Here is a 14,949-nt window from a genome sequence, read left to right on the forward strand (position 1 = left end):
GCATCACAGCGCTGGATCCCACTGGCAATGTGTGTCTCAGTCCATCCTCTGCTGTGCTCGGCAAGCTTGGTCTGTGAGAATCCCACCCTTTGTTCCTTATAAGTATCTTCTTATTTAGGTCATTGTATAAACAAGTATCCTCACACACACACACACACACACACACACACACACACACACACACACACACACACACACACACACACACACACACACACATGTAAACACACAAACATACACACACACACATACACACATCACCCCAGGTGAAGCATTGGTAGGCTGCAGGCAGTGGAGATAAGGAGGTGGGAGGGAGGACAGAGAACCTCCAGGAGAATCTATAGGTGTGTGTATTTGTCTACGAGTGTGTGTGTTTTTTTTGTGTGTGTTTTGTGTGTAGATTTAGGCGACTGCCAAAAGCTGTAGACCTGCATAACACAAGACAAACAGCCCTACACTCACTCACAAACTCACATGCAGGCAAGCACACTCAAGAATGAATGCACGCAATATGAACACACTGCTTTCGCTCGTCACACACTTACGCACACACACACACACACACACTCACACACACACACACACACACCCTGTGTTTTTCAGAGATGAATAATGCTACTGTGCGTCTGGTGGGATGCACCACTGTCCCCGGGGCGGGTTGAATGCCAGGATATTGTGCTGAAACTGGCTGACACACACACACACACTCACACACATGCACACGCACACGCACACACACGCACACGCACACACACGCTCAGTGCTCTATCTCCAGGTGACTCTTTTCCTTTTATAGAGCAAGAACACTCTCCACTCCTCCTCTCTTCTTTTCTGTTTTGTATGAATGCATAAAAACACACTCACATTTGCAAACAAACACACACATTTACACAGGAAGGCAAAAGATTACGGGCAAGAATCACCACATGCACTCACATACTGGAACAGACACACCGTACACAGCAAACACAAACAGTCTGTGACACCCCTATTGGTGTACTGAAAGCATGCACACAAACACACACCGTAACACTTTCCGCCTCCCCTCGGAGGAAATTGGAGTTTGCATCTGTTCAGGAGAAGGCAGGGAGGAGAAAGCAGAAGAAAAGAGGGCTCAGTTGAACCTTTAATGAAACAACACATCAAAAGCAAACCGACAAATATTGCTTTACATTGTTTGTTTAAATAATGGATTGCAACATCTGAGAAGGATTAGAAAAAAAGGAAGTCTGAGGATTGTGTTTGATGCAAAAAAAAAAAAAAAAAAAAGAATGCCTCATACAAAACCAGCTGAAAACAGGCTAAACAGCCATAATAGTTACGTAAAAGGGAGTTTTGTCTCTGAGTCATTGTTTTGACCCAGCATGTATGCTCTTCAGATGTCACCTCATACCTGTGGCCTGCAGTCTGTGAACATTTTTCCTGGCCTCACTCATGCATCCCTACATGTTCACACACAAACACACATTATACAAATAAATAGATAGTGATTTACGTTCCCACACAGTAGAGACTGCATCACACACGACTCCATCTCAAGAGCCTGCACCATCGTGAGGCCACTACCGTACCTTTATAGGGTATGAACACCTGTGTGTGTCTGAGTGTTTGTGTGAGTGAGTGTAAAAATATCATCATCCGTTGTTTACAAACACTCCACGTGAATGTTGAAATAGATATGGACACTGAATATCACGGGTAGAACTTCAGAATGGTTAAATCACAGGCTTAAGACACTAACCCTCACAATTTCTTGTCTTTCTTGCTCCCCTCTCTCTCCTTCCCTTCAGAACCCCCAACCCCCCTTCCCCCTTTCCCGTCTCACCTCACCTCCCCCTCCCTGCTCTGGCTACAGACGGAGAGAGAGTTATGCAGTCCTTCCGTGAGCGCAGCGGTGGTTACCACAGCAACCAACCCTGCTACCAGCAGGAGCCACATGAATTATCCCGCCTGGAGACCTACCGTCAACACCCGCATCATCCCCACCCCCAGCATCCACACCCAGGCCCCGGTCCACATCCAGGCCCGGGCCCGGGGCACACCAGGTCAGGCTATGAGGCCCATTCTCTGGCCAACCCTGCAAGCATGCCTCCAGCTGGAGGATCAGGGATTGGAGGAGGACCTAAGGACTGTTATAACCAGCAAGCCTACACTGGTTACCCAGGCAATGCTGGGGGGAATGGAAGTGGAAGTGGGGGCTCAGCATCTTCGCAAGCAAAAAAATCTTTCAGAGGAAGCAAAGTGCCCCCACCAAACCCCGGTCAGCACCTGCAGGGTCCTGGGGGCTACAGTAACCACATGGGCCCAGGGAATTACTCAGCCCAGTATATGAGTGAGAGCCACCTCCAGCAGAAGTGGGAGGACCCTGCCCAGTTAGCACAGTACGACCAGGAGATGATGGGACGTTTGGAGTCCGGTGGTACCCCTACACCTGGCTCCTCCCAGTACATGGACCAGAACATTCTGGGGCACACCCAGACCCAGTGCCACCAACCCTCTACCCCTACCTATACCAGCCCTCACCACCAGCCCCACCAACCTAACCCTGCGCCCTCACCTCTCCTGTATCCCCAGAGTCACCTGCACTACCCGCAACACTCACCCTCTCCATCGCCATACATGGAAAAGTGCAGCCCTATGCCCCATTGTTATAAAGGTTACAACATGCCTCCGAGTTCTCAGTATGGTAGACAAATGGGCAGCCACAGTAATCTGAAGCAGGGGGGCTACAGATCGGCCCAGAACAGTTACGGTTACCAGCAGCCTCCATCCAGAGGTTATGAGCAGCAGCCCCCTTTACAGGCCATGGCCAACCCCCAGGAGTCCCATCCTAAATACCAACACTACAGTCAAGCCCAACAAAACTACTGTCTCTCAGAGTTGCCCGTTAGATCACCAGAACAGTATTATCAGACTTGCAGCCCGTCCTCAAGCCACTCCCCCGCACGCTCTGTGGGGCGCTCCCCCTCATACAGTTCAACCCCTTCACCTCTGATGACGAATCCAGAGTCATTCCAGTATGGACAACCACCCATGACCCCTGGGGCAGCCTCATCTTCATCCTCCTCTTCAGCTGGTATGCAGGAGCAAGCCAGTACCAACACAATGTTGATGCCGCCACGCTCACACCCTTCGCCCAACGTACCACATGCAGCTCCCCACAGCTTCACGACCACATCGCAGGTTCCCACCATGAAAGAACGCTTCTCAGAGAAGCTATTATCAAATCCCAGTTTGTGGAGCCTCAATGCCCTTACCTCTCAGGTGGAGAACATCTCCAATAATGTTCAGCAGCTACTGCTTTCAGAAGCCCTGGTTGCAAACAAGAAAGGCAGTAAGCGCAATGGTGGTGGCAGCAACAGCAGTGCAGGAAGTGGAACATCCATCAAAAAGGGTGAGGAGTACAAAAGTCCTCCATATCCAGAAGGTGGTGGTGGCGTTGGTGGGGGCCCCATGCAGGACCCTTACTCCACCCCCCAGCACCAGCCATTGCCCATAGAACTCCATGAGGGCGGCTACTCCAGCAGTAGCGATGAACCACTAGAGAGGGGCTACTACTACTTTGGCCAGGGCAGAAGTCCAGCTCAGGCCCCAAACAACACACAACTCAGCCTGGACACAGCCTCTTCGTGCTCCATGGCATCTCCAGATGATATGTCTACCAGGTCTGGGGACTCAGGTCTGCACAACCTCACCCCTGACCCCATTAGATGTCAGTCAGGGCAGGGAGGAGATGGCATGAGTACTCCAGTGAAGAGCATCGGGGACGAGAGGTCTCCAACGAGCATTATAATCCCCAGTCCTATGAAACAAGAGAGAGACTCCCCCTCAGATATGCAGCATATCAATGAACCTGTCAAAGAGAATTTTGAAGAATCAGCCTGGACGGAGAAATTAGTTGAAAAAGAGGAAGTGACAACAGACAAAACTTCTGACACAACTAAATCTACAGAGAAGCTAGAGAAGTGGTCAGATGAAGAGAAAAGCCCAGCTGTCTACAGCAAAGTACACAAAGAGGTAACAGAAAAAAGCTATTGTTATGAAGAGACAGTGTACCAAGGGGTCCAGAGCAAATACGACCCTGATGCAAGAGACTCAGTTGAACAGTCCCCGACAGCTCTCTTTGGCTGCAGCCACAAAGACCATTTTAGCCGAGAGATTAAATCAGAGGCGTTCAAATCAGAGTCTCCAACTGCATCTGAGAGCTCTGTGAAAACATTGCCTTTCATTTCTAGAGGTGACCTTGAGCAGGATCAATATTCCACAGAGAAGGAGGACAGCTCAGAGAACACCTCTCCCACTCCCCAAGTTGAGGCCTTGGAAGAGAGCAACCCAGACAAGAGAGACAGCAGAGATCAGGAGAATGAAGAAGGGGGTGAGGAGGAAGGGAGGGGAAAGGAGGAGGCCAATGAAGAGGAAGAAGAAGAAATACAGAAACAACAGAAATGTTCTCTTTCCCCCGCTTTGTCTGCAGAGGTCGGGGAGGAACTGGAGGAGGAGGAGAAAGTGAGCCAGTCACTGACTGACGAGCACATAAATAATAGAGATGGGCCTCCTCGAGATCTCGGCAGCAGGACAGAGAGTCAGAACACTGATATCCATACTGACAATGAGTTTGCAGGGGCACCTGCCCATCCACATGCAGCGGCAGCAACTGCAGCAGCAGATGCTTCTGCAAGGGAGTCAGCGATTGGTGATACTGCCCCTCAGCCTCAATCCGCAATGCCAGTCTTCTCTGCTCTCAATGACAAAGCAACACCTCCAGCTCAGGCCAGGGATCATATTGATCACAGTGATGCTAAAGTGCTGGAGCCAGACTCTCCTCAGCTGCCAGGGAAGTCAATACTTCCCTCAGCCCCCTCCTGGGCAGACACTCCACCTTCTCCCAAAAAAGGTGATGAGGACATGGAACCAGGCATCAGCTGTGCAAGTGCTGTGACCCCCTTAGCCAAGCCAGAGCCTGTGGCCCCATCTGCTCAGCCGAGGGCCTTTGGACGTAAGCACGCTAGGGGCAGAAGGAGAATCATGCATTCAGGTGTGGGAATCAGGCGACAGCTAAGCTTGGAGAGGGAGGGGGAAAAGGAAGAGGAAAGAGCCCACTCGCCTACACATAAACCAAGCATGCCTCCAAGCAAAACTGTGCTATTCTCAGATCAAATAGACCTAGCTCATCAGGAATCTATTGTGAGCCAGACTCCAAAAATGCTCACTGATGGTTTTCGTTCAAGAATGTGCACTCGCTCATTCAATGCCCCAGATTTGCCGCCCAAAGTTGAACCTCATGGGAAGAGAAAACCAGGCCCAAAACCAGGTTTGAAACCTGGGCCCAAACAAGGACTAAAATCAGGGCCAAAACCAGGCCCAAAACCAGGAGCAAAACTAGGGCCAAAATCAGCGCCTAAACCTGGCCTAAAACCTGCAACAAAACCCGGGTCAAAACCGGGACCAAAACCAGGACCAAAACCTGTGCCAAATGAACCAGAGCTGCCACTGAAAATTGAGACTTCTTTAAAACGAAAAACAGGTCCCAAAATAGGTTTTAAACCTGGACCAAAACCTGGGCCAAAACCCGGATCAAAACCCGGATCAAAACCTAGTCCAAAATCAGCTCTAAAACCAGGTACAAAACCAGGTACAAAACCTGGACTCAAGCCTGCAGATGTTTTGTCCCCCAGTGAACCTGCACCCATCAAGGCCCCAGTAGGTCGTCCCAAAGGCTCAGTTTCTAAAGCAAAGCTGGTGCAACAAGAAGAAATAATTCAACCTTTTACTGGACTGCAAAGCAGGAGCAGAAAGAGCATAAAAACTACAATATCACAAGTAAACCAGGATGTAAAACCAATACAAGTGGAAAAACAAGCACACCAAGAGGCAAAGGCAGCAGATAAGGGGGGTAAGAACATGGTCTTGAGATCCAGAAAGCCCTCACAGGAAAAACTGTCAAAAGAAAAAGAAAAAATCATTGGGGAGGATATTCTTACCCAGACACTGACAGAAATTAAAGCCAGTGATATTTCTCCAAAAGTAGAAGAGCTCATTACAGTGGAACAAACTCTAACTCCCATTCCTAATGCAGTCAGAAACGCAGATGTTCCAGCAGACCCATCTGTACCACTCACACCACCAGGCCCAACTGAGCAATGTGAAGAAAAGACACCACTTCCACTAAAACGGAAACCTAGCCCAGAAATTTCTACACCAGTTAAGAAAAAGAGGGGGCCAAAGCCCAAACCAAAAAACTTGCCACCTCAACCAACCCTGGTGGAACAGGCTGTCCCTACACCTAAAGATAAGGGTGTCCGGGGGCCCAGAAAAAAGAGAGGACCACCCAAGAAAGCCTCTGTGACCACTCCTATAACCAAATACAGTCCTCCCAACATCAGTGGATATGACATCACTATTGATGTCCCTGTGGTGCCTCCTCAATGCCCCACTAAAACAAAAGTTCTCCCACCACGCAAAGGCAGAGGACAGAAATATGAGGCCATGGTGCAGAAGATTACATCTCCTAGCTCAAAGAAACACCTCCCAATTCCCCAGATAGACAGCAATCTAACTGACGATGTGACAAACAAGACTTTGTCTGAACATGTCTTAAAGGAAGGTGAGAAGTCTACACTAATAAATAACACTGAGATGATAGATTCAAGACAAGAAGGGGTAAGACAGCATGAAAGGGCTTTGAGAAAAGAGGAGTTAACACAAGAAAAAGACAACCATGAGGCCAGTCAAGACTCATCAACACCAGAGAAGGTTAGAGGGGGGGTGGAGAAGGAGGTTGTAAATAAGAATGAGACGATACAAGAACCCATTAAACCAGGGACTAGGCTGGATGTCTTTGCTGGCAAAGTTTGGAGTTCAGTGGAGGTCCCAGTGAAAGTCAGGGCTCCAGGTGAGTGGACACAACAGGCCTCAGAAGGTGTGTCCACTGCTGCCACCAAGTCCTCCAGAACTAAAAGGAAGAGATGGGCCATGGTGGAGAGTACAGATGCTTCAGTAGTAGCATTGGAAGCTGGGAGCCTAATAGTTACAACACCAAGGCTCGCCAAGCAGAGGGCTATTAAAAACAACCATGAGATGCACCTAAAACAGAGAAGGAAGAAGAGAAAAGGCCAAACCCCACTAGAGGAATCAGAGGCAGCTGAGGAAATGAACATTGAAACAGCAGAACAACAAGAGAGGTTAGAGGAGAAGGTAACCCCCACAGAGTCCACAGTACCTCTGCCAATCAGCTCAGATGAGACTGTAGAAATTCCCCATGTTACCAGGGCAGAACTCATCCTCAAACCACGAAGAGGCAGAAAACCATCAGCAAACCCATCTAAAAGAAAAGGAAGCAAGGCCTCATCAGAGCAGATTCCTGGTAAACCAATAAAGATACACAAAAAGCCCGGGCCAAAACCTGGGATGAAGGATGCCATCGAGGTAATAGAGGCAGTAGTAAGGGCTGCAGGATGTGAACAAGCTGAAAAAGAGGACAGAGAAAAAGAAGAAAGAGAGAGAAGGGAAAGAGAAAATCCAGAAAAAGAGGAGACATGTACAGTAGGCCCTGTTGTGACGGTATCAGAAAAACAAACTGAGGTTATTTCTGTGAAAAGGATCAGGCGGAGACCCGTCCATCAAAATTCTAAACTGTCGTTCTGTCCTTATGTACGGATTAACAACTCCAGAGACTTTTCCTCTTGGTGTGCCATAGTCAACAAGCCTGAGGACGCAGTAATATTTCAGAGACGCAGAAAAAAGGGCATACTCAGGATGAGGAATCCTTTCACGGTTGCAAAGGTAGTGCCACACACTGCTGCCATGCTTCAGGGACCCATGGTGAATAAAAATCTAATCGGTAGGTGTCTTACGTGTTGCCTGTGTGGAAAGCCAGCGAATTACAAAGACCTAGGGGATTTGTGTGGGCCCTACTACGCAGAGGATGGCGTTCCACGGAAAATTCTGACAAGCAGGCACACACAATCCTTCAGGGAAGAGTCAGACAAGACCAATGACAACAGCAGCAGCAGCAGCAGCAATGAGGAACCGGGTCACTCCTCAAAGAGTGAGGGTGAGGGCAGCACAGAAAAGGAGGAGAGTACAGAAATACCCACTCAAGAAGGCAGTAGTACCAGGCACCATCACTGGCGTTACAGACGCGCAGAAAGAACAGAAAGATTGGGTCGGGAAGGTGGTCCACGAAGATTAACTCTCCGAGAGAGGTTTAGGCGGATGAAGCAGCTCGAGGCCCAGCACAGGCACAGCACAGGGGCCCCAGGGGACCGAGAGGGCAATGACAGCATGTTCCAAAGGCTACAAATGGAGGCAGAGGCTAAGGAGCACTGGGCCCATGAAAACTGTGCCATCTGGACCAAGGGGATAATTATGGTAGCTGGGAGGCTATATGGACTGAAGGAGGCTGCCAACAACTCAGCCCAAACGGTATGATAGCAATTATCACCAGTGAGTGTTCCTGAAATGTGTTTGGAAGTTAAGAGAGACACTGTATACAGTCACTTTGAGAATTGTTGTTAACTTTTGACATTTTCCCTTCCCCTTTTCTCTCTGTCCCTATGTGCCTCTATTGGTCAATTTGTTTGTTTCTTTACTGGTGTTGATCCATATGTCCATCTGTCTGACTAACCCCAGAACTGCTACAAGTGCCAGATTGTGGGGGCATCCCTCAGCTGCTGTTGGAGAGGCTGCTCTCATAAATACCACTATGTCTGCGCCAAAGAGATAGGTAAGAGACCACAGCGAGAGAGGAAGAGAGCAACAAGGGATGAAAAGGCACGAAAAGCCGAGGAGAGGGAGGAGAAATGAAGAGGGGAAATTGGGATTGGGAAATTTAGCGCAGGTTGAGAAGGCGATGGGGAGGGAACAAATAAACCGAGGAGAAAAATGAAAAGAGAGGGAAGAAAGAGAAGGGAGGGAAAGTGGATGTGCGGAAAATGCATCACGGAGTAACATTATTCAATGTGAGAAGAGATGTCTGAGAGTGCAAGGGGAGAGCAAAACAGAGAAGGCAGGGGAGGGAGAGAGGGAGGGAACTTTGAATAAAGGGGATGATGAGAGGAAAGTGGGACCCCGGAGTGTGCAAGCAGGGGAAAGGGAAGAGATAGAGAGAGGAGGGTGTGCATGTGTGCATTATTGACCACAACCCCTGTGGCTCCATCCATCCCTGCTGCTGTCTGGGAACTGAATGTGCATGTGTGTCTTCACGCATCTACGTGTGGACCTTCCTGCCTAAATGCTTCCCTATGTGCGTCTTACAACCGTGTTGCCTTTGTATGGTCCTTTTCATTGCTTGTGTGTGTGTGTGTGTGTGTGTGTGTGTGTGTGTGTGTGTGTGTGTGTGTGTGTGTGTGTGTGTGTGTGCGCGCGCGTGCCTGTGCGTGCCTGCGCGCTCGCGCTTGTGTCCCTGGTCTTTGCTGTCAATACAAGTGAGTGTCTGTGTGTCAGCACATGTGTGACATGGCTTCCCCTTATATTACCTCATGCCAAGAAAGTACAGTGGGAGGATTAGAAGGCCTGCCACGTCTGCCGAGCCAGCACAGGGAGCAGAGTGGGGCCCTGTTTAATCCTGCTGAGTGCACCAGCCATATCTGACTGCCTGCTTGCCTGCATTGCAACTCATCCACTCACTCTCTCTCCTTCCTCTGTTGCTTTCTCCTTTATGATCTTTTTTTTTTTTTTTTTTTTTTTTTTATCTGAACCTTACTTCTTTGCCATTTGTCTGAGTTTTTGCCATTTATCTGGGTTTTCCGAGAGGGGTGTTTTTGTATGTATGCGCCACCTGCCATGTGTGCCATTTATTGTTGTCGTCCAACTGCGACACAGCTTATCCTCTCCTTCTTTCCTTTGCTTTTTCTCTCCCTGCCTGTAGGCTGCACATTCCACGAGGATGACTTCTCCATCAAATGTCCAAAACATGAGGTAAGAAAATAAAACTAGTGAATAAATGCATATAAATTCTTACTATTATGAGGGTTTAAAAACGTTTGACTTTGTTGACTGACAGCAGATTATTATTGCACCATGCTTCAACAGTGACTCATGCATAGATAAAAGGGGGGGAGGTGTAGATGGGGAGAATTCAATACACTTCAGTATTTTACAGGCAAAAATTAACGCGCACACACGTGCACGTGTGCAGTAGGTATTTTCTGCTCCTAGAACCACTCTGCATTTCGATTTTCTTTTCCCCTCAGTTGCCTCCCTGTCTTGTTTTTGTTTCCTCTACCACCTTTTATCCACCTCCTCAGCACAGAACAAGAAAGAAATAAAATGAATTCACACATTTCTGTCACAAGCAGCAGCATTCTGACTGGATAGACGATACCGTGCAGAACAGAAAACACAATTGTCAGCTCTTGTAAAACAGAAAAAGAATCAAAGGGGGAAACATTTGGGGGTTCGGCTGTTGTTCACTGTAAGCTGGCATCAAGCACCCTTCTCCCATGCCAATAAGTAACACATGAAGGCCAGAATCTCACCCTGAACTGACTGATCTTCTGTTGCCAAATCAATATGTACCCAATGACCTTGGCGAGCTAAACCCATATCAACCACCATCAGTGCCCTTTGTGTATCACCGTCACTCGACACCAACTGTCACCGACTCCAGGCCACTGCAATTACAATAGGTCACCCTTAACGTGAACGGTCTACTCTACGTTCAGCTTTTCTGTAGGATAGGTGCCATCTGCTGGCGATGCATTGACACTGCAGCACAGAGAGGAAGGTCAAATGTGGGGGGTGGGGGGGGGTGGGATGGGAGGTGGGGTGGTAGAAAGAGTTAGAGATGCTGACATTCAGCAGGGAGCAGCGGTGCATTGAGGCAGCAGTGGCAGTAGCCTCCCATCCTCCCTCCCCTCTCTGCATCGCTCCTTCCCTCCCTCCGCTCTCGCTCTCTTCCTTTCCTGTTCTCCTCTGTGCAGACTGACAGGGATGAAAAGCTGGCTGCTGATCAAAACACCCCACCCACCATCGCTGCCTGCTTTCCTCCCCACATGCTCTCTCCACCATTTCCCTCCTTTGCTCTCTCCCTTCTTTTTCTCATTATTTCTCTCTCCTCCTCCGTTTTCCTGTTCCCCTTATTCTGCTTCTCTGCTCCCCTGCTGCTCCAGCTCCCTCGGTCGCTCACTCTGCTCTCATCTCCAATGAGCTCCCTTTTCCATTTTCAGTCATCCTCCCTTCATCCTTCCTCATCCCATTCTCCCTCTTTCTTTCTCATCTTCTCCACTCCTCTCCCCACCTCTCTTCACCTCAACTCCCACGTCTAAGCAGCAGAAATAGAGTGTGAGAAACAGAGAGGAAAAGGAGAGAAAAGTCAGAGAAAGATTGTTGTTAGCGGGCTGAGGCAGAGCTGTCATCAGCTGAAGGATCTGAAGGTCTGGGGTGTTGGGTGTGTGTGTGTGTGTGTGTGTGTGTGTGTGTGTGTGTGTGTGTGTGTGTGTGTGTGTGTGTGTGTGTGTGTGTGTGTGTGTGTGTGTGTGTGTGTGTGTGTGTGTGTGTGTGTGGTCTGTGCCGTGCCAATTTACACTGAGCAGCCTAATCAAAGGGAAGAGCAGACGCACACGTACACACACACACACACACACACACACACACACACACACACACACACACACACACACACACACACACACACACACACACACACACAAGCACAGAACCACCCCACCCATGGGTCCCCCTCAGAAATTCTCCCTCTGCCCGTGTTCACTTGGTTTTTCGGACCGGAGAAGATGCGCGCACGGGCTCTGCAGATTCTCTTGTGCTGAAGGACACATGCGGTGTGCGTCCACGCAGGTTCATTAACAGGTTACCTGTAAGCGCGCACACGTTCACACTCGGCGAGTGCGAGAGAGAGAGAGAGAGACGGGCGGAGAGAGAAACGGACTGTTTTGTGCCGCGGCTGAGTGGGAACAAAAGACGAATGGGGGCAGTTACATCAGAGAGTAGCAGACTGAAAGAGACAGAGATAGAAAGAGAAAAGAAGGGCAACAAGAGAGACAAGCAGCAAAGGGAGAGACACTCTACGATGGAGGTGGAGAGAAAACAAGTGATACTGAAGGTGTGAAAGAATGAGAGTTACTCCGGGGAGGTACACCGAAGGAAAGGGAGCGCGTGTGCGTGTGCGTGCGTGTGTGTGTGTGTGTGTGTGTGTGTGTGTGTGTGTGTGTGTGTGTGTGTGTGTGTGTGTGTGTGTGTGTGTGTGTGTGTGTGTGTGTGTTGGGGGAAGTCAAAGAAAGAAAGAAGTCGAAAGATTGAATGAGAAACGGAGAGCGATAAAAGACAGAGAGCAAAGCTGCTGGTCTGAGTCCAGGGCATAAGGATGGGCAGCTGGCAGTTCAGAGAGAAAGACAGTAAGAGTGAACAAGAAAATCTGAGGGGCTGCAGAGGAGTGGAAAGTGGGGGGGGGGGGAAAAAAAAAAGTGCTCCACCAATACCACCACACCAGTGCAATTAGGAGGCGTTCCTGCTGTGTCTTTCACAGAGGAGCTGGTTCACTGGCCAGCTGCATCCATCTTCCCACTCCTGCACACCGCAGCCAGCTTGCTTTTATGTCCTCGCTCTGCAGATCTGCACAGAAACACGCTCACGCCTCGGAGTGGCCCGTCTGCACACGAGGCGCCTCCACCTGCAGGATGCCTACCTGCACATCTATTGCTGCTTTTGGGGTGCAGAATTTAGACACAAACAGAAACACGAAGGTATGCGAGCGTCCCGCAGAGCGGCGAGGGGAAGGCCGACGGTCGCAGACAGAACACATAGAAACACGAAAACCTCTGGCACAGCTGTATTGTCTCCGTGTGTTTGTGTATTTATATCAGTTTATCTGCCCTTCCTCTACAGGACCTGTAAGATATTCCTGTGTACCACCTCCACCACCAACACCATTTGTCCGCCAGGCGCCACCTGTCCAGCAAGACAAAATCCCGTCCTACCAGCCACCTACACCTAAAAACACGGTGGTTAACTGACGCCGGACCGGCGTGTCGGCCGGCGGGGCCGGGAGGGGGGGGGAGGGTAAGAGGCTGCACTGAGGTGGAGCTCGGAGCAATACAAACCCCGGAGAATATCTCTGCAGAGAGCAGCTGGTCCCAGAACCCGGCCTAGAAATGTGTTTTCTCAACTGAGCCCCTTACTGCAAGACAGAAGGCAGTGACACTGTTTAACAGGAGGATCGGCTGCTCTTTAGAGACTATGGGCCCAGGGCCCGGTGCACACGGGGGCTGTTTGAAATGCAGAGCGAGGAATGTGTGTGTGTTCTGCCTTCGGATGGGCTGCTATCATATTCAGACACCTGGCGGACACTGATTGGACAGGAACATCCTTCTGGCCACCTTGTCTGTGCGCCAAGACGTGCATACGCGCATGCGTGAGTGTCCTGTGTGTGTGTGTGTGTGCGCGCGTGTGTGCGCGTGAGTGTGTGCGATAACCATAGTCATCCTACAATCACATCATCAGTGTGTTTGTGTCTGCGTGAATGTGAAGAAGTGCATCTCCAATTCAAGATGTCATGCATCAAAAAAAAAAAAGCAGCTGCAGCCAACCACTGGATGTACTCTCTCAATGTGCGCGTTTGTGTTGAAAACAACAGACAAAATGATACAACTGAGGAAACTGTACATGATGATGTGCTCTACAGGTTCTAAATATTCTGATATTGAAGAGGTAAGAAAACAATGGACGCAGTATTTTAATATAACGCTCTTATCTTCGGAGATGTATTTTGATGTGCAATTATGACTAAACAACATCATTGCGTCACCCTTGGTATATGTCAGGCTGTGTTATTCAGAAATTTAAAAAAAAAATTAAAAAAAAATATATAGATATGAAAACAGGGGGAAAAAAGAAAAGAAAAAAAAAAAACTTTTTTTTTTTATTATTTTTTTTAATTTTTTTTTATTAAGAGTTCGATTCAACTGTGTGCACATTCAATATGTACAGTAGACGCCGCCATCATCGCTCCACAGATCGCAGACGAAGGCTCCGAGGACCCAACGCGGGGGGAAAGGGGGGGGGGGGGGGAAATGGGTGGGGGGGGGGGTCAGGCCATCCCACTTCATATCTTTGTACAGTTCAGAAGTATTAACTGTTCAACATTTCCATCACGTATGATTATTTCAAACAACACAGCCGTGCAAGAAAGACGTACACTCAGCTCAGACTCCATAACACACCTGTCTGTTTGTGTATCTAAAATGTAGCCTCTTTTCACTCCGTTACGCTATATAACAATGCCCCGTGCAGGGCGCCAGTTCAAGTGCTGGTCATATCAAAAGGAGACATATTTAAGTATTAAGAGCATTCAAAAAAAAAAAAAAAAAGAACAAAAAAAAAAAAAGTGCAAAAACGCCACACCAAACTTTCTCTTTTATGAAGCTCATTATTTAATGGTGTATATAAGTATTTGATGCTGTTTAAATGTAAGATGTGATGTACTAATATAATTGTGTATAGTATTTCCTAGAGATGTTTATTTTCTATAAAATGGAATATGTTATTGCTTATAAAATGTTATTAAAAGAATCCATTGATGAAAAAAAAAATAATAATAACGACCTTTTTTGGGAATGTCACTTGTCTTAAGTGGGAGCATGCCGTTTTATTGATTTTTATGTCCATTTGTTGGGAATTGATGACAGCATCACTTTGTTCGAAATGTTTTTGTAACGCCAATGTTAAATATACCAGCACCTTTCAATGCTGCTATGACCAATGCCTGCTCTTTTTGTCTTCACTGAACATGCACTTGACATCAACACACCGGAGACACCGTTCCAATCAGCACGTTTTAAATCGTGCTTCTGTGCCGACAGGAGGTCAAAAATCAAATGTAGCCGTAAAGCTAAGGTTGAAAGACTAATATGATCATAATTATATTTAGGATTTATTACTGTCGCATTTAAAAAGCTTCCAGTTTGAAATATTAATGATTATAATTGGAAATTT

The 14,949-nt window shown here is 48.3% G+C and overlaps 1 protein-coding gene across 3 annotated transcripts in view; it reads left to right on the forward strand.

The window, feature by feature from the left end:
- Positions 1-14,018, forward strand: part of LOC138629656 (retinoic acid-induced protein 1) — a 55,583-nt gene extending 41,565 nt beyond the window's left edge. The window contains exons 2-5 of one of the 3 annotated variants that reach the window (XM_069713495.1): positions 1,791-8,424; positions 8,632-8,725; positions 9,869-9,918; positions 12,844-12,936. In XM_069713495.1, coding sequence (XP_069569596.1) covers positions 1,870-8,424; positions 8,632-8,725; positions 9,869-9,918; positions 12,844-12,852 — 6,708 coding nt within the window. In that variant the 5' untranslated portion in view covers positions 1,791-1,869 and the 3' untranslated portion in view covers positions 12,853-12,936. Of the gene's footprint in view, positions 1-1,790; positions 8,425-8,631; positions 8,726-9,868; positions 10,733-12,843 lie in introns of those variants that run through there. The other 2 variants (XM_069713494.1, XM_069713493.1) reach the window with 2 other exon arrangements.
- Positions 14,019-14,949: the final 931 nt, after the last annotated feature.

This window comes from Brachyistius frenatus, unplaced genomic scaffold (assembly GCF_029030835.1).
Source record: "Brachyistius frenatus isolate BFR_SWC_R1_liver_20210118 unplaced genomic scaffold, ASM2903083v1 Contig_119, whole genome shotgun sequence".
Lineage (NCBI taxonomy): Eukaryota > Metazoa > Chordata > Actinopteri > Embiotocidae > Brachyistius > Brachyistius frenatus.